At 41.9% G+C, this 18,728-nt stretch overlaps 4 protein-coding genes across 11 annotated transcripts in view; 2 read left to right on the top strand and 2 right to left on the bottom strand.

Annotated features, from left to right (window-relative positions):
• Positions 1–1,305, top strand: part of cdc14b (cell division cycle 14B) — a 15,999-nt gene extending 14,694 nt beyond the window's left edge. For 3 of the 4 annotated variants that reach the window (XM_031856553.1, XM_031856549.1, XM_031856552.1), the window contains 2 exons: positions 354–419; positions 539–1,305. In XM_031856553.1, coding sequence (XP_031712413.1) covers positions 354–419; positions 539–578 — 106 coding nt within the window. In that variant the 3' untranslated portion in view covers positions 579–1,305. The remainder of the gene's footprint in view (positions 1–353; positions 420–538) is intronic. The other variant, XM_031856551.1, reaches the window with a different exon arrangement.
• A 207-nt stretch (positions 1,306–1,512) lies between these two features.
• LOC116388562 (intracellular hyaluronan-binding protein 4-like) lies at positions 1,513–7,000 on the bottom strand. 4 transcript variants are annotated; one of them, XM_031856554.1, is made up of 9 exons: positions 6,765–7,000; positions 5,480–5,705; positions 4,675–4,819; positions 4,029–4,142; positions 3,863–3,934; positions 3,697–3,780; positions 3,205–3,388; positions 1,979–2,158; positions 1,513–1,688 (listed from the first exon to the last, which is right to left on the bottom strand). In XM_031856554.1, the coding sequence occupies exons 1-9, from the start codon at positions 6,768–6,770 to the stop codon at positions 1,623–1,625; spliced, it is 1,077 nt and encodes a 358-aa protein (XP_031712414.1). In that variant the 5' UTR covers positions 6,771–7,000; the 3' UTR covers positions 1,513–1,622. The 4 variants fall into 4 exon arrangements, with proteins under 4 accessions (XP_031712414.1, XP_031712415.1, XP_031712416.1 ...); XM_031856555.1 differs by having other exon boundaries at positions 3,697–3,777; XM_031856556.1 differs by having other exon boundaries at positions 6,782–7,000.
• A 2,420-nt stretch (positions 7,001–9,420) lies between these two features.
• Positions 9,421–12,162, top strand: znf367 (zinc finger protein 367). The gene is made up of 5 exons (XM_031856724.1): positions 9,421–9,927; positions 10,678–10,828; positions 11,108–11,227; positions 11,571–11,709; positions 11,836–12,162. The coding sequence occupies exons 1-5, from the start codon at positions 9,649–9,651 to the stop codon at positions 12,092–12,094; spliced, it is 948 nt and encodes a 315-aa protein (XP_031712584.1). The 5' UTR covers positions 9,421–9,648; the 3' UTR covers positions 12,095–12,162.
• Positions 12,163–12,398: 236 nt separating this feature from the next.
• Positions 12,399–18,620, bottom strand: slc35d2 (solute carrier family 35 member D2). Of its 2 annotated transcripts, XM_031856723.1 has the most exons (12): positions 17,761–18,617; positions 17,192–17,225; positions 16,992–17,078; positions 16,832–16,899; positions 16,673–16,744; positions 16,408–16,476; positions 16,211–16,313; positions 15,583–15,675; positions 15,412–15,479; positions 15,217–15,295; positions 14,834–14,916; positions 12,399–14,562 (listed from the first exon to the last, which is right to left on the bottom strand). In XM_031856723.1, exons 1-12 carry the CDS (start codon positions 17,886–17,888, stop codon positions 14,445–14,447), a joined length of 1,002 nt encoding a protein of 333 aa, XP_031712583.1. In that variant the 5' UTR covers positions 17,889–18,617; the 3' UTR covers positions 12,399–14,444. The 2 variants fall into 2 exon arrangements, 1 of the variants encoding a protein (XP_031712583.1); XR_004213079.1 differs by lacking the exon at positions 12,399–14,562 and adding an exon at positions 15,997–16,006 and having other exon boundaries at positions 14,900–14,916; positions 15,412–15,675; positions 17,761–18,620.
• Positions 18,621–18,728: the final 108 nt, after the last annotated feature.

The raw sequence follows: 18,728 nt of genomic DNA, 5'->3' as shown, positions 1-18,728 counted from the left end.
GCTACGAGCTTTACGTCCTCTGGAGACGGTGCGTCTGTTGCGTTTAAAAATATCTATATCTATATATATATATATATATCTATATCTCTATATATATATCTATATCGTTTAGTCTGACCCTGCTTATGTACCGCTCTAAGGTTTCCAGATTCATCTCCCCCTGCCTCAGTGTCCCTGGTGCTTCTTTCCTCTCATGTTCTCTAAGAGCAGGTTTCCCACTCCGACTGGCTATAGCTTCTCTGGACTCTGCTGCTCACTGTGTTTCCTGTCTCTGTAGATCATGGCACTGGTTTCTAATCCGTCGTGTCTCTCATTTCTCTTTCCCCCCCTTTTCTTTTTCTTAAACGCAACAGACGCACCGTCTCCAGAGGACGTAAAGCTCGTAGCTCTTTGCAATCGAATCGATTTTCTAGGCTATGGTATCTATCTCCTCTTCATTTTCTGTTACATTTACTCTTTTAAAGTGTCTGGTTCATGAGCAGAAACATTGAATGAAATGTAAATAAATAGACGCTGACTTTCTTTTCTTCCTTGATAGTCACTCCATACCCAAAGCTAGACCTCCTCTCCTTCGGTGAGTCTGCGGATCTGGAAATCCCGAGGAACTTTACATGGAACCCATCTTCTATATAACCGTACTACTCGTTCACATTTAAGTTTGGAACAAACTTTAACCAACTTGATGTAACACATAAATCATTTACAGATTGTGATTACAAGTTTATTTTACCCGTAAGGCACTTTTGGTTTTTATACTTTTTAACAAATCATGAAACATACCGATAGTTTTAATCGTTGCCTGGTTGTTCCTACTTATTGAAGCATGCAGTAGCAAACATGTGAATCCTACATATCTTCCAAAATGAGCACTGTGCTGCAGATATTCTGGTTCATGAAACAGTTTATATTCAGTTAAAACAGATTGTGGATGAGGTAAGCAGGAGAACATGGCCCTCCATGGATGTAGTGAAAACATCAAGTCCATCCCAGAATACAGAACTGTGCTCATGTTGCTCATTATCTGGCATGCCATCACTTGTGAAGCTCTTCAGCTACTGTATTACAAGACTGTAAATATGTCAACATTTGATATACTCAGTTTGTATTTTTTTAATATTTTGTACTATGTTTGAATCATGCTATGAAATACATCAACGGTCCTAATGGGGCTTTGTTTAACTCATGTTCATAATCCACTGAAGACATTTGCTTTAAGCACATAGAATCAGACTTTTTAAATGTACTCCCAAGTATTTCTCTGGCCCTTGGTCCGTGTACCATGCAATAAATGCATTCAAATTTCAAGTTGACTTTTTTTTTTTACTGACCACGTGAAGAAGTTCTTTAAACTATACCAGTCGTTTTTATACTAAGTCAAGTCTGAGTAGAGTTACATCATTGCCTACTAGTTGAAAAGACAACAGGTCCATATATCCAACTTCTGATTCTGTTCAAATAGTCTCACAATAAAAAGCTCAACGATATAGTTGCAAAAGCATTTATTCTCCAGGAGTCAAATGTAGAACAGTGTCTTTAGTGCAACAGAACAAAATAAGTACATAAAACCCAAAAGTCAAGTGCAACCTATTTCCCCACAGGAGGTCAACGAGAAGTGAATTCAGTTATCTTCCTGCTGATAGTGCTGGGAAGTCTTCTGGGTCATCTGGGTTTGGAGCCAGATCCTCCTCCTGATGGGAGAACAGATATTAAAAACATGTCATACAAAAATCAACCTGCTTCTAATATTCTGCTTGATTGTAGTTGGTTGTCTTATGAGCAAATTGAATGTCCCAAACAAACGCAATCCCTTCAGTAAAAAAGACAACACTGAAATACAGATGTCAAAGTGAACATCCATCTATAATAACTGGTATGGTGGAGTTACCAAGACCCCCACTAAATAATTCAGTGTCTGGTCGGTTATTATAATACATCATTAATAAAAAGACCATCGGTGAGCCAGTAGTCGAGAACATACCCTCTCCAGTATGGGTCTGGCTCTCTCTTGGCGGTTAGTCGGGCCACCTCTTGCTCCCCTTCCCCGACCCCCACGACTGGGACGTCCAAGGCTCCCGAAGTTGATCTCCAGAAGGGAGGTGATGTCATTCACAGAGCTGCGGAGGAAGTGTCCATCTTCCACGGTCCCCTCCTTCACATTCTAAAGATTGGAGGTAGATACTAAATATAGTCCAACGGCCAGTTCACACTGCAGGCGATGGCTGAACTGCATCGGTCACGCATGTAGAGTCCACACAGACTGGCTGTTCTTCCAACATAAAGGTTGCCTTTCATAATGGCCAGAATGTTTCATTATGACTTACACGGCTCCATAAATGAATACCGTCCTGTTAACAAATGAAGAGATTGTCCACAGAAAGACCCTCGAGAGCTTTCTGAGTTAAATGAATATCACCTTCCTGGATGTCTGACATATTCTACAGATAAACAGTGGAACTGTAGTAATGTTGCTGGTGTGATGTCAACATACTGTCAAAAGATAACTTCCCCAGTTCAGTTCCACAAGATTTAGTGAAGTGGGTGGACCTCAGACAGGGAAGCGCTTCTCAAACACTGGACACAGCACCATCTAGCGTGGTGGGGAGGTACTGCAAAATGCTAAGACTTGGAGTAATTTGTATATCTAAACATACTCAAGAATTTATATTAACAAAAACAATGCGTTCTTTCAATGACTAGTTACATTTGACTATCACCACACCATGATGATTTGATGATGCAGCAAAAAAGAACGAGACAGGATCCCTGTTTAATGACAGGTCAGATGGGTTGCCTCCAGCCAGCCAGCCCGCCAGTTGAGAAGTGTGAACACGAGACATACAAACCATGTGGCTGCTCTAACCTGTTAACACGGGCAACGGAATAAAAAGCAAGAGTTTCCACGACGCAGGCAGTGTGGCCCGTGTGTAACACTTATTTCAGGTGAACACACCATTTAGATGCCATTGTGTTTTGCTATGTTATCAGTACGGTCTTTAGATCGTTAAAGGCCCATCACAGTAGAAAACCTCAGGACCGCCATCCTTTGCCTGGTTTACACTGAAGGTCTGTATGTTACAGTCACTGCAAGATGAGGCTTTACGATACTGCTCAAGTATTCTACAAGTAGGCTCTAAACATGGCTCCACTTTCATCAGGGCGGTGTTTTCTTCTGAACAGATGCAATAAAGGGCTTCACATCCTCACCTCTGTGTGCTTTGATTGGTGGATGACCTTGGCTTTGGAGGGAATCTTGTTCCCAGATTTTCGGATGTTAAAGTCGGCCTTGGGACGACTCGTCTCCTGCACGGCCTTCCACTCGTCTAGGGTCATCTCCATGGCAACCTGGACCAGCACTTCCCCATCCTCTTCTTCCATTGCCCTATCATAACTGGGGATAGACCACGACCGTCAGTCCACTTTATTTTCATCTAGTGTGACACAACCTCAATGCATTTAATCCATCCTTGCAAAAAAGGGCAAAATAAAAATATTGACATTGTTGCAAACTTATAACCAACAATGTAACCACAAAAATATGGCAGCCATACGTCTCCTAAAGACAAAACACTCGATTAGTCGCCTAATCGAATAACGGGGCTGATCCAACAGTCCCTGTTGACTGATTAAACTCCGACTGAACCAGGTGACGTGGCATTGATGTCATTTTAAAGAGATGCTTATGTATGCTTCCCTCACCGATTCTGATTCTCTTCCTCCGCACGTGTTTGGGGCTTCTCAGATTTGACGGTAGCAGCGGAGATCACCTCCATTGACTCACTTCTAAGGGACACAAAAAAACATCTATACTGTGCCTAGGACTGAACGTTGTCATTTTACATGTGGTTGGTGAAACTGTACTTACTTTGCATGATCTTCAACACTGCCCCAGTTCCAGGGTCCTCGGCCTCCCCTCTTTTCCTCAGGAGAGATACCTCTGCAATGCATGTTTGCACAAAAATTGTGAATAAACTATTATGAGAGAAATAAAGACTTTTTAAGTGGACCGCTACATGAACAAAAAGGCTTACGTTCCACTTTGTCGATCATATTCTCTCTCGCCCCTCAGGTCGAAGTTGTCAGAGTTCCTTGAGTATTCTCTCCCCCCTCTGCCTCTGAAGTCAGAGTTTGCATTATAGGAAGGCCTGGGGACCAATCAAAATAAAACTCACTTCATTCCTGCGACAGCTTCTACTTTTCAAAGTATTATTCTGGACTTTGTCACTGGGTTTTTCCTCTCATTTTGAAAAAAATTAGAGAAAAAGTATGTGGTATTACTTAATCAGTGACAATTACAGGACAATGGTGAATTCTAAAATGTCAGCCAACAGTACCGATCACAAGTTACTGGTCAAACCAGACCAGGCAAGACTGTAGCAGCAAAACCCCTTACTGCTTTGAATATAGAAATGGTGCATTTTAGTACTCATGAACTTCTCATTTTGTTTAAGTGGAAGAATGTGTCACTTCCTCTTACAAAAGTTGCAGCCTTGATTTTAAATAATTACTTAGTTTGGGAAAATGCATATTCAAATTGTGTCTAACTGTATGAAACTCTACATTTGTAGTTGATTAGAGTAAAACATAACATTTTACTGGGGACATAATATGGACACATTTTTATCAGATCAGAGAAACCAATATGGAGAGTTGTAGCCTCAGTATGAGAACACATACCTGGAGATGGAAAACTCCTGTGGATAGTCCTCTTTGTTGGCCCAACGCTCCCCAAAGGTAGCTCTCTTTATAACCCCATGAGCCTCCTCTCTAACATCTCCCCTCGCAGCCACTGGTCCAGGAAGTGCCTGATGCTGCTGACGGACTAAGGAAACAGAGTGAGGTATTGAGATATTCAGTTGTGTTGTCTCACTGCACATCTTTGCTAATGACATGACTATATGAAATAATCAAATACGTGGTCAGAAAAAAAAATAAAAATCAAGCATCAGTACCCTCGTTTCAACCAATAATCTATAAATCGCAACAAATTATAGTTCATAATAGCATTAAAAACATTGATTTAAATCTTCCAGGTATCAGGTAGTTGTTATCCCCGATTATAAAAACATTTCCCGATCCCAATTTATTTGATAGGGACGGAGACGATACACAAACTGAAAACAGCTTCACAATGCAAGTAACCTTCATCAAACACAAAGGAAAGAATGTAAACGTTAAACCAATGATGCAAAAAAAAAAAACTGCACTTCACTAAACTTTATTAAAACATACTTTTTACTGGATCATTAGATGGCTGGTTCTCATGTCAGGAATAAAATAATGCATATTTTAATGTGCTATAAAATTTGGATAAAGTCAGATAACGGGTGGAAACCGTGACAGCATACACATGAGCTCAGTAGCCTAGCTGACTTTGCATCAGGAGCAGCTGACAAAGCCTGGGCTATCCAATCCAGAAATACTAGCAGAATGGTTTGGATGTTGTGCGTTAACAATCGTGTCACCAAGCAGGTTAGCTGACCTGGAGCCCGGTCTTGAACTTCCGACGCAAAGGGAAGGCGTCTGTCCTTCTGAGATTCCTTCTGACCAGCTTTCTTCTCTTTGCCTTCTTGCTTCTTTTTCTTCTTCTTCTCCTTCTTCTCCTGTTCCACTTTGCTGATCAAGTCGAAAGGGTCGGCCTCGTCATCCAGGAGATCCCCATACCTGTTTGCCACAACGCACCCGTAAGCCTCCGGGAGCATGTTAGCCTGTGTTTGATGAGGAGAAAGGACACAGATCAAAGGCCGAAAACCTCCTTCAAATGCATATCTCACAAATAACAGTTAACACAGCAAAGACAAGACTCGAGAAACGACCGTTTTCGTGCCCAGCTACACCGGAACAGAGCTGGGGATGGTAGCTTTCTGTCTCGGTGAACATCCAAACAAACACCCACTGCAGTTTTGTCGACAATTTGAAATGTTTACACGTGTGGAGACACGCGACACCACGCGCTCATCAATTGGCTGTTCACTAATCAATATTCATTGTATTTACATGGCTCAAATCCTCGTTCAACAATGGTGGATTGTTCTGTTTAGCCAGGTCCTGCCGCCCGAATTGGCACAGGAACTGAAGTCTCAGGGGATTTTATTCATCAACGATAAATACAAATAACTTTTGATTGATAAAGAAACAATTTGAAGTTATAAACGTATCTAACGTTAGCTACATTAATAACACCAGCCACTTTCTAGCTTGAGAAGATCTCGTTGCTTAACCTTTCTCTAAAAATAAGAGAGTAACTTACTCCCGAAACACGACGTTCGTAAAATATGAGAACATCACGCACATGTCTCAGCGGAGGTAAACGGTGACGTTAGCTACCTCTGAATATTCAAATATAACGCTAACGGTTTGACAATTAAAACCTTAATCTACTAGCTAACCCCATCTAGCGTTAGCTAGTATTTTACTATGACAAAGAAGTTGATAACTCTAATTAATTAACCATAACTTTGAGTTTACATTTGATAGTTTAAGCTAAATTGATATAATTTCACGCTAGGTATATTAGCTAGTAGTTTTGTGCGCTAGCTACTTTTATGACTATGCTAACTACGCTGATTGATGAAGCTAACGCTAGCTTAACGTTAGCCATGCCTGGTATCTTGCGTTAGCCCGGTTTTGTAGAACTTGGCTATCTCAAAGATAAACGTGTCGTTATCGGTGTTCCGATAAATTCAGTCTCATAGCTTATTTTGCCGACTGTGCATCAATTCACTGAGCTATTGTTTAACATTTCCTGAGTTAGTCTTTTCCCTGACCTGCATTTTTATGCTACCTGTCTGTGACAGCAGCTGTTCCGGTCTCGAGTAGCTCGCGGTGGTAGAGTGGTATCTGATACCTGGAAGTTAAACCTGACCACACTTCAGGTGAACCTGTGTGTACCAGGTAACTCGCTCAGGTCAAATTACGTTTTTTCCATTAAATGCAACCGAATAAAAACCTAAAACGGACTATTTACTCTTTTGTTTTTCCAGTATGACATTACATTACTAAACCTTCCACACGAAATAACCAACATTGTAAGGTGGGTCTGATTTAATTGACGTAGTGGTTTGATTGAGTATTGAACTCAGCTGTGTTTGGTACTTTTCCATGTCAGGGCTCGTTCAGAAGGGAGTTCCATTAAAGTCGAGTACAGTAAAGTACAACGTGCACTAAACTGTGTAGATCTGTGAAAATTCCCAAACTATTCATGAACTTTAAATACTGTTCTTTGCTCAGGCATGCAGAACCTAATTCCCCTTCATGTATCATTAGATAGATGACCATTCAACTGATATTTATAAAATAACCCTATGAATGTATGCATACTCATTCATGTAGTGTGGCAATAAAATTAGATCAACACCTCAAACACGAGAAGCTGAGTAACTGTCATAGGATGAGTCATATTTGACATAATGAAACTTCCTCTAGTGGTCATAATAGAAAGTACAAATCTGTGATGTCAACCGGGGACAACTACAGTCTCAACCATACACAAGGGGGTTGGCCTACTCTATTCAAATTCATAATATAAAACTAGACAGAGTGTAGAGTATGGCCTTAGGCAGTTTCAATTACACTTGCGAGGTTTAATAGAATCTAAGTGCTTGTGTTTTAAAGGTGCAATGACGAGCCACCTGCTCCAAAGAAATAGGGGGCAGCATTTCACCCTTACTACAGAGACCATACAATATAAATCTACAGAAATGAGTTAATAAGAAGACAAACAACTTCTAACACCAGGTCAAAAGGATGCCAAATTCAACCAAATTGCTGAAACTGTGAGACAGTCAAAATAACTCTCATAATCTTCACATGTGGCCTGTAGTTTAAGGTGTTTGTGCCACTAACTGGGGGCTGTTCGGGCGTGTTCACTTTGATAGTTTGTTTATTGGACTAAATCCAAAGTTGCAGAAACAAGAAAACGACCCACACCTTCGTCTGCGGTCTGCAGCACCGAGAGACTGACACCCAACTCAGATTCAGCCATTGCGAACCCCAGCACCGGTGGTTACAGCCCCAAACCCACGGTTTTGGGGTTCGCTATGACTGAATTCAAGCTAACTGCTAACTGTCTCTGTCTCCCGAAGCTGCCACAGGCTCTACGCCCGGCGACGCAGCCTTCTGGCAGCGGAAAGGACGAGTAAAGGGTGTGAGTCGTTTTTTTGTAGTTTCTGCCAGATTGGATCCATTTAACAAACTATCAAAAAGCACACCATGGATGTATTAATAACAAGTCCTTGGTGGAGCTCTACTACTTTGTTCTCTGGACTGAGGGCAAACTGGCGCAACCACACTTACTATAGTCTATGAGTATTACCAGGGTGTTACAAGAAAGTTCACACCAGACAGTAGATAGCATATATCTGCACCTCAATACATTGACAAATTTAGTTTCACGTCAAAACTGTTTGATAATGTTAGTTTAATTTTACGTTTTTTGAATGTTGTAAACCAAACTTCTGCCCAGATTTTTACGTTTAAAGACACATTGTACAGTGCAGTAGGATATATTTGGATTGCCTTTTTAAGATAACAAGTAAGGGACACAAACAGGCTCACAGCAATGGGACAGGCACATGAAACCAAACAGAAAGGCTTCTTTTGCAGCTCATAGGACACTATGACTTCATTTCAGCTAAAGCCTGTATATGGGCACGTTTTCTGACTTGTTAACTCTACATTAAAATGAAACTCATTTGGATGTAATATCTCCAACAATGCCAGTGAACTAAAAGGTGAATAATTTTTTGCATCATTAATTCAAGTCTTGAATTTACTTTTGATAAGCACATTTTGTGGGCAGATAGACTTGTGAAAAACATTTTGATACATCATGGAAGAGAGAAAAGTTAGGGTTAAATTCAAATGTTCTCCTACAATTAAAACACTAACACATTTTAAAATAACTGTTGGTTTCTATTTCTCTTCCTCACACACAGTACACCCTTTGTTCAAGTATGTCCGCCCTAAAATTATTACGTAACTTTGGCGCCTCTAGGCCACCGTTTCCTTTCCCTTTAAATTGAAAAAAAACGTAATAACATAAACAGACTCCTCAGCGCGGGAAAGAGCCATCTGCTCCTCTCCAATGTAAAATTAACCGCCCTTCGCTCTCATTGGCTCCGGCGCGGGCCACCGCGCGCTCTGCTCGTCTTCATTGGCCAATCTTGATGTCAGCGTGCGAGAGCGCGGGTCAAGTGTTTGAACCTCATTGGATTAGAACGTCTCGACCAATCATCGTACTTACACCGCTCTCTGTCCTGCATATTGGCCCGCGAGTCTGCGAGGTGGATCCGTGTGGCTGCTGCCATTGGTTACTTGTGACACGTGGGATCAAATCCCTGCCACCGATTGGTCAGTCAACTGCTCAGGCGCGATTTTGCAACGCGGGACAACGCTCCTGTGAGCGCACACAGGTCAGTTCAGACGACAAGAAGGGAACTTACCATCATCTTCATATCAAACTGTCTCTCTCGCGGATACTTTGTAGTGAACAACGATCCGAGCCTTTTCGGAAATGAAGGACGTATTCACTCCAGACTGAAAAGGATATCTATTTATGACTTTTACTCATTCAGTTTTTTTCAATAATCAACTAGATTTAATACTTTTACAGTTTTTGCTTGCCTTTGCTGGAGTTTTGACATCCGTACGATGGCCGAAAACAAGCAGCCGCACGTTGTTTTCTGCAGCGACTCTCCAAAAAGAGTTTTGGTGTCCGTTATTAAGACCACGCCGATCAAACCGAGGAAAGCGGAGGCCCTGACGCCGACGAGTCCCGGTTTCAGCGACTTCATGGTCTACCCGTGGAAATGGGGGGAGAACGCCCACAATGTGACTCTGAGCCCGGGCTCGTTTAGCGGGGCTTCGTCACCGACCGGGACCCAGACGGCCAGGGAAGCGGACACGGACCCTACACCTGACCAGATCAGGGTATGTTCAGACTGTAAAACGTGTTAGTGTGACACAGACCGACTTGGGCTGTTGTTCTTGTGTAGTTTGAGGTTGTTAACGACACTGCAACTTTAAGTTACAGGCCTAACAAATATGACTACTTATAATAACAGCAAGAAAAGAGCGCGTGCAGGGTGCTAATGACATGTTTAACAAACACAAACCATTCCGAACAGTCGTTATAGAAGATGAATACAGTTCAGGTGTAAATAACTGTTAATGTCTACTTAAAACGGGGACATTATACGGCCGGAGTGGAGAGTCATTTAAAAAATCGCCCGCGCAATAGGGTGTGACACGGTGGATTTTAAACCCCAGTTACTTCCTGGTTCTGGAGCAGCTGCTCATACATGACGTCTAGTCGCGCGCCAAAAGTGTAACCGGATGTGAATGAATGATAATGGACAAAACGTGCGTCCTGCTACAGAGAGGAACACGTGAGCTCAGCTAAGGAAATTATGAATGATGACAAGATGTGTGCACTGTATGAAATACAAAACGCTGGTTAAACTAATGTATAACGTTACTGAATATTTATTTAGTATAACAAATACAGATGTACATGTGTAGTAAGCATTATGACCACGATGTGTCAGATTACAGTACGCTCTTGTAAATTTAGTAAATCATAGAAGTACAAAAATATGTGTATCCTCTATGCTCAGCATCTGCTCATGGTTGCTGTTCTAAAAAGGACCATGTAAGAATTGGGTGCATTCTTTCTGTCAGGATGGCATCCGCAGAGGGCGTCCGCGGGCCGACACTGTCCGGGAGCTCATAAACGAGGGGGAGACTTCGTCCAGCCACATTCGCTGCAACATCTGCAACCGGGTGTTTCCCAGAGAGAAGTCGCTTCAGGCTCACAAGAGGACACACACAGGTGAGGCATTACCTTGAGACCAGGTGGACGCACTGTGATTCTATATTCTGTCCCAGGGATGGTCACGAGAACACCCGTCTAACCAGATGTGACACGAACATGCTGGAACATGAAGGGGCACAGCTATGCTTGGTCTGTGAAAGAGGACAACAATTGACCTCCCAGTGCCTATTTGAAAAAAATGGTGCACTGTATGTGTGTGTGTCATATTAGGGGTACTGTGTAATGATGAACTTTAAAACTATGACAATACTGAACAATATCCCTATCCCTCTGCAGGAGAGAGGCCCTACCTGTGTGACTACCCGAATTGTGGGAAGGCGTTTGTCCAGAGTGGTCAGCTGAAGACGCACCAGCGACTGCACACTGGGGAGAAACCCTTCGTCTGCTCGGAGAAAGGTATTGAGCTGAAAGTAGTGTTAGTGAAGTAATGTTATTCTACCAAACAGCAGAGTCAACGTTTCGTGACCTTTCACTTTTAGATACTTTTAGGTGTTTTCCAGCGGCATGAAACGTGGCTCAGTTAGTGTGATCGACTGGAGCGTTTAACTGGCCGAGTTTAATTTGGAAAGTACCCGATAAACTGTAAAACAAATGTACGAGCTGAACATCACCGTATCATATTTTTATAAATAGAAAATATGATACCGTTTTTATAACAGCTGTATCTTGGCTGTTCTAAAGTCACAGAATAACATTGCCTTACTGCATTTATTCATACCTGCTGCTCTCTCTCTCTCAGGATGTGGCAATCGGTTCACACACGCCAACCGTCACTGTCCCAAGCATCCGTTCTCCCGCCTGAAGAGAGAGGAACCAAAGGAGGGCCAGGGGAAGGCTCAGTCTGTGGATAACAAGGCTGTGGCAGAGTGGCTGGCAAAGTAAGTGAACCCAACAGGACCGGTGACCTGAGCGGAGACGATCTGTTCTATAAAGCAGGAATAGTAGAACTCATAACGTGCAGTCGATGGCATTTTATGCTTACCCACTCTTCTCGGTCCTCGCAGGTACTGGCAAACTCGTGAGCAGCGTGCCCCCCTAACCACCAAGGGGAAGCCACAGGGCAAGGCGCGATCCGAGGACCAGGAGCAGCAGGATCCCATGGAGTTCCTCCAGTCCGACGAGGAGAACGGCGACGACGAGGAGAAGGCCGAGGAGGAGAAGGGCGGCCAGGGAGGAGCCGCGAAGCGCCGCCTCCAGGAGCAACGGGAGCGTCTCCACGGTGCTCTGGCACTCATTGAGCTGGCCAACAACCTGTCTCCCTGAACACCCAGCCCACCCACCCCCACTTCCTGGTCCGGGAGCCCCCCCCCCCCCATTCCCCGTCCCTCATATCTCCATCCCCAACCTCGCCTTCCTGCAGTATGTGCTGTAGCTAGAAAGTGTTCATCAACGCAGAACTATAGCTAGTTTAGTTTATTCCATCAAGTTGTGAAATCAGACTTTTGAGAGCGAGCCGAATTGGCCTGAGATCCGTGTTATGCACAACCCCCCCTCCCAGCACCAGGAAGGCACAAGCTAAAGCACCTTATTCAGCTTCCATTTTATCCTTCTTTTAGGCTGCTATAATTGTAGATTTGACTATATGAAGAATGTCTCTTTTTCTCCTGTCTTCTGAAGGCACAAAAAGAGTACCAATTATGTTTTAATTTGTTGTGTTTGCACTTTGAAGGGTAACGAGTTCTTTTTGAGTGTATTGAGAGTGTAACGGAGTGTGTGTGACTGATGTATATATGGATTAAGCTCGGCCGGAGAGAACGATACAGGGTGTGGTCAAACATAGGAAGTGTTAAGTCGCATTCCAACTGTCAAGATGGCCTCTCATGCTCCCAGGTTTCATCTCCAAGCGTTGTAAAGCACAATTTCACTGCCACGATGGCGATGGTGGACAAAATGGACAGATAAGTTTAAGGCCTCACCTGTGCGGCGCGGAAAAAAAGACGCGCGCGTAGGCAGACTAAGAGGAGACAAGAGTCCAGCAAGCTGACATGGTCGTTTTTTTTAATGTGCGAATGAGAGGTGATCATTGCAAGCCTAATCCAGAGCTCTCGTCTGGAAGCTTTCTGGAAGCTCCACCACTTTATCGTGATATACGATACTTACAGATCTACAATATTAAAAAGGTCCAGAGTCCCCTTTTAAAAGACTTGCCATATTTCCATTTGAACAGCCGTTTCCCACATAGATACAAGAATCGTGGGTTAAAAACATGCAGACCTTTAAATTGTTTTCCAACCAGACGGGAGATTTATTTTCACAATGGATGTCAATCACCTTTTATATTAAAAGGTGCGAGACCAGTTACGATACGGGCACAGCATCACAGTAGTGTGTGATGCAGCTGTCATCTCATTTCAGAAGCGTAAATTATGATATTTATTTCACCGTACTTTCTTCTTTTCTTCCTGGCTCACATTTTGTTGCTCTTTGACAGCCCTGGAATCTTTTTTTCTGGCACCAGCGGGAAAAAAAAATAAAAAATCAGCAAAGTTTTAAAACCATAGAATATATCACATGAACGTAGACTACCCGTTTATTGATATTCAGCACTTACACCCCTTATTAAGTCTTGGATTAAGCTTGCAATGCACTGAAGAATAGATTTGTTGTACGTGTCCAAGGAAACAGCACAGGTGTTTTGTAGTGCTGGGTGATTTTCCTTCATTTGTTTTTTACATTTTTTTAAACAACACTACATCCTTCAACACTGTATGAAGCCTCTCATAACTGCCCTGTCACTCTAGCTGTGATGTTTGATTTACAAAGTGTGGAGTTGTGGTGAAACTGGAAGGCCAGCGAAATGTTGATAATGAAAACACCAAATGATTTATTTTTACCCAAGTATAGTATATTTTGAAGCATTTCTAACCCGTAGTCTATTTTGTGGTTTGAGAAGATTATGGCATTTAATATATATATATATACACACACATTGTGTTTGTTAGAATGTCGAGTGTGCACGATTTACGGGAGAGCTTTGAAGTTGAATTTTAGTTTTCAGTTTTCCTCTCCGCTAACACCCCCCCCCAACAGTTTTCATGTTTGACATGTGTAGAGTGATCCTGCTTGCTTGGTAGACATTTAATTACACATTTTTTAAAGAAAAAGGTAAGATTTCTCTGACAGGCTGTCCACACTGTTATACAATTGTTGGTTTTCAATAAACATTCACTGAACCTGACCCAGAAATTCAACGTCTTTGTCAATTTATTCAGTCATGATTTAGAAGTGAAATTAAAGCAGTATTGCATCAAAGCCTTTAAAAACAATCAGTTCATTGATGGGGTCGTCCTGATCAGAGGATCGGCAGTTCGATCCCCGGCTCCGCAAGTCCGTGTCGATGTGTCCTTGGGCAAGACACTAAACCCAAATTGCTCCCTTTAAGGTTCTGAGTGTTCGATGGTCCTGATGAGCAGGTGGCACCTTGCATGGTAGCGCTTGCCATCATATGAATGATGACATGTAGTGTTAAAGCACTTTGAGTGGTGGGAAGACTAGAAAAGCGGCGTATAAGTACAGTCCCTTTACCATAAGAATGAAAAGTGTAAAAACAATAATTGTGCTCCAATATGGAGCAGAGCAATGCCACCCAGTGGTAAGAGCTGAAATAGTGTCTTTATTTAGTTTGCGGTGCACTTCCCTGTTGAATCTTCAGCTCTTGTGCTCCTTCTGCGTTACTCCTGGATGATTTGTGGTTAAAGATGAGATACGAGTACATTAGTCCACCCGACATGCTGCAACGCAAACGATGAAAGAAATGAATCGTGAGGCCCTGGAAAACAATGTGACCATAAACTTTACTGTCGTTCATAGATGCTTTGCACGGGCTTGGAGTATGGAAATACATTTCACAAAGCTGCTCTTAAAAGACTAGGAAATCAAACATAGCAAGAAATGTAAATTTCCAGTTGCAGCCAAGTACAGTTTGTAACGACATTTAACAAAACATGTCATAAAAAAGAACAGAATAAAAATAAAACTGGAATGGAAAATATAAACTCTTACCAAATGCTGAGGCCGAGGAAGTTGGTCCAAGAGAACAGGTAGTCTCCGCCCACAAAGATGCCGATATAAGCTACTGCCATGTTCTTAAAAAAAATAAAATAAAAAAAGGATTATGCAGGTTGGTGATGATCTTGTTAGCAGAAATTGGACACAGAGAAAACACACAAGTTACCCCCAACAAGGAGGTTGTCTTAGGTTCTGTATCTGTTAATTGATTTACAGTGTGCAGTGTGATGTAAAATCCAGATCCACATACAGGTTAGAACTTTAAGCATTGTCTATTAGTAAAGTAATGAATTTGGAGGGTTAGGCAATCTTGACGGAGATATGCAGAGCCTGTGCTTTCCAGTCTCTAAATAGTATCGTCGTCGGCGTGTTCTTACCTTTATTGCCCCCACTACTGTTGTAGTGAGTGCCGAGTTATAATAGCTGCACAGGACTATGGAATACATCAGCACGAACCTGAAAAACAACACAAAGCTGACTCTTGTAAAACTGACTAGGGTGAGGTGGTAATGTAAGAGATATGGAATTCTTTAAAAAAAATGTATCTCAGTTGCAACAAAGTTGTGACATACCCCATGAAGCATGACGTGAGGAAACAAAAAATAAAAGTTGCTTCAACCCAGTCCTCAAATGTGATTGCCTGTGAATCAAAAACACGAAACTTGTGTCAAGTAGGAAAAAGCAGACAGTTTGTGGCACAACCACCCAGAAATAACCCACTGGATCACAGTTACCGTCTGTACCTTGTGTAAATCTCCAGTAACCGCACTTGCCAAGAGAGTGGGGATGACAATGATTAGTGCATTGTAAAATAAGACACCATACTTCCCAAGGCCCTGAACAAACAAAAAAACAACCATGTGTGTAAACAAACGGCAAACCTAAAGACAGTTACTTCTACTGCATGTTGAATGTTGAAATATTAACAATTCTTCACAATTTACTTCTATAAGCCGACGGCTGTCAGCATCTAAAATCACAATGCTCAAAAAGGTTGCTGGTGTTTTGTGTGTTTATGCTGCTGTGGAGATGATGTAATCCCGTGTGGTCAAAATCCTGTTTACTGAAAGGGTGGCTGACCAAACCAAAACCGTCACCGTCGCTCACACCTTACGATGCAGGAGTTACAAATCGAAGGACATATAAACGGTCCAAACCCATTGTTTCCTGGAAAAAAACAAGTTTAACTTCCTTTATTTCTTTGGTAAGACAACTATGCATGATCAACTATGATCTTCTACAGCTTTACACTTTATCACAATTCAATACCAGATAAAGCAGTTAACCGCACCTACACAGACTGTGGTGAATCTACAAGTAGAATGCAGTACAGATTTTGTCTGTTTGCACAGACTGTGCAGGGAATGTTACCTCAGTGCCAAGTTTCTTCTTGGTGTACACGCCGATGGCAGCAGTGAAGGCATCGTTGAGCAGGATGAAAGAGTAAGCCTCCACATCAAAGGCCAGGTCTGAACTAGAGGAGAGGAAGGGGCGAGGGACAGCAAAGGTGTTCAGTTCTTACGTGATACATAAACAAATCCAAGACAAAAACAAAAAAATATCCATACCTCGCAGCAACCATGGCACCAAGGACTATAGCCACAACACTGTACACAAGGCTCTTTGGGAATGTTTTTCTGGAAAAAAAAGGGAACACCGACACATTCAGATCAAAACTCCCAAAGCTCCCACCTTGTTTAATTGGGCTGATAAACTGACGTTAGACTTGTAAGACTTGCGCGCAGTACTTTCAGACCAGTTGTGTCACAATTCTGATGAGGTTATTTGTTTCAAGGCTCTAACAGCAATATATAAATCAGAGATATGCCTCACCTTAGTATATATACTTCCAAGACCATCGTCATCAATATGGTGAATTTCCGTAATACTGTAAACATGGGTAAACTGTAAAAAAATAAACCACATGAATGAGCACAGACAGCCTTAAGGACTAAACCTGCTTTGTTTAGACAACAATCAAACTGGATCAACCTGAGTTTTTTGGTGCTGGCCAGTCCTGTTATATGGTTCCCAACATACAGCAAAGGAAGGGGGAAAATCTGGCAAGGAAACACAAGGGGAACAATATTTTAGCAAGTAAATAAAGATGAATATATTTAGATTTTTTTCCTAAGAAATAAGAAATCCTTACTTTTAAGGGAATACTTCTGTCGAAATCTTGAAACTGGACTGTTTTGCTCATTTTGGCAGCATAAAGGACAACAAGAGTGGCGATCATCTGAAAGCACCAAAGTGACTGTGAAACATGTGTGTGCGTGCATGACTGACACACACACACACACACACACACACACACACACACACAGAAACATCCACAACTGGACAACTTACCTGTCCAATTCCCAAACACATGTAGGAGGGAAACCTGCAAAACCAACACATACACAGTTAAAGGCTTAGTGTGATTCAATAATGATTTATTATTATTATAAGCTTCCTCTGTGTGTGAGGGCGTTTACTTTGCAAATACTGTGCTTAAGTACACTTGTGAGGTACTCAACTTAAATACTTCCATTTTCTCTTTACGCCACTACATTTATCTGAAGCCTTACTAGTTACTTTGCATATTCATATTCAAAATACAGATTAAAATAATGTATTGACAGTAGTTCAATTTGCTCCACCTTCACCATTAAAGTGATGTACGCATTAGCCTAATGCATGAATATAATCCAGTAATAACATTATTCTGCACAATGAGCGGGCCAACATTTACATTTACTTTAAGAATAATATGTTGTGATGCCAATAGTTAGCAAAACATTTAAATGCATGACTTTTACTTTAATACCCCCACACACCGTGCTAATGCTACCCTGATAACGCAGCGTACGGTGCACGTCTTCCGCCTCTGATAACTGACTTGATGACAGCGCGACTAACGCGTCGCGTAACGTTACCTGAAGCTCGTGAGCACCGTTTTATTCACCACCGTGATGACAAACGAACTGCCGGCGTAAAACACGGCGGAGTAAAACCGGAGCAGTCCGGAGTGTTCAACGGGTTCTTGGCAGGCGGTTGAAGACATCGTCGGATATTATGAAGACACCTGTTTGGCGTTTTAGAGACGTTGATAACAGGAGCAGCAGAGAAAGAGTCGGCTACTTCCTGGTTTTGGTGGGAGGTTCTGGTTCTGGTTCTACAACAAAAAAAAATAGAAGAAGAAAAGAAAAAGACATGGCGGATGTCAATCTCGATGCTCACTCGTGTCCATGTATAAACTTTTTTTGGTTGATTTTGAAAACAAAGGCCCCACTAGTATTCTGCAGGCCAGTAGGCATGAATTGTCTTTAATTACGTGTATATCTGAGCAATACAAGTAGGGACCTGTGATATATGCCACATTTTGTTCTCAAGTTAATAAAATGTACTTGCATCCACCCTTAAAAAAACGCTCAAAACTAAGAAGCCGGAATGTGCATCATGCAGCGTTGTGGCAAAGTATGTTAGGATTTTGTTGATCGGCACACATCATCCAATCAGTCCACATTCTTTCTATTTGCAGAGATGACTTGAGAACAACATCAAAAACAGACACGAAACATCTCACTGACACCTTAGGTTTTTGTTATTATGAACAGTGCTTGAGGATAGACATTTTATTTATTTAAGGTCAGTCCGTGTACGTTTTAAAAGTTTGTTTAATCGAAAAAACGAAAATACAGAAATACCACGTTTTGTTCGTTTTCCGTTTTAAACCAAAAACGGAAAAGCACAGCAGTTTCCTCGTTTTTGTTGTCTAAATCTAAAAAACAATTGCTCTTTTGTTTTTTCTTTTGAAGACGGGTGACCCGGAAGTAAGAATATTTCAAAATAAAAGTCAGGGTAATAGAATGAACGTATGCAAGCATTTCTTATTTACAGTCCA

Source organism: Anarrhichthys ocellatus, unplaced genomic scaffold (genome assembly GCF_004355925.1).
Source record: "Anarrhichthys ocellatus isolate YVR2014 unplaced genomic scaffold, GSC_Weel_1.0 scaffold17, whole genome shotgun sequence".
NCBI lineage: Eukaryota > Metazoa > Chordata > Actinopteri > Perciformes > Anarhichadidae > Anarrhichthys > Anarrhichthys ocellatus.
Note: the sequence above shows the minus strand (reverse complement) of the source record. Positions and strands in the feature narration are given on the sequence as shown.

Bases quoted from the DNA above. Each gene is read 5' to 3' on its own strand.
- slc35d2 (XM_031856723.1), bottom strand. From the start codon at position 17,888: ATGTCTTCAACCGCCTGCCAAGAACCCGTTGAACACTCCGGACTGCTC. The intron at 17,226-17,760 runs GTAACGTTACGC...TTGGTTTTGCAG, and splicing joins ACGGTGCTCACGAGCTTCAG to GTTTCCCTCCTACATGTGTT. The intron at 14,917-15,216 runs GTAAGAACACGC...ATTTTTTTTAAG, and splicing joins CAGTAGTGGGGGCAATAAAG to AACATGGCAGTAGCTTATAT.
- znf367 (XM_031856724.1), top strand. From the start codon at position 9,649: ATGGCCGAAAACAAGCAGCCGCACGTTGTTTTCTGCAGCGACTCTCCA. The intron at 9,928-10,677 runs GTATGTTCAGAC...TCTTTCTGTCAG, and splicing joins CTACACCTGACCAGATCAGG to GATGGCATCCGCAGAGGGCG. The intron at 11,710-11,835 runs GTAAGTGAACCC...CGGTCCTCGCAG, and splicing joins GTGGCAGAGTGGCTGGCAAA to GTACTGGCAAACTCGTGAGC.
- LOC116388562 (XM_031856554.1), bottom strand. The intron at 4,820-5,479 runs GTCAGCTAACCT...CTGTTTCCTTAG, and splicing joins AGTTCAAGACCGGGCTCCAG to TCCGTCAGCAGCATCAGGCA. The intron at 3,781-3,862 runs GTAAGTACAGTT...TGTGTCCCTTAG, and splicing joins AGTGTTGAAGATCATGCAAA to AAGTGAGTCAATGGAGGTGA.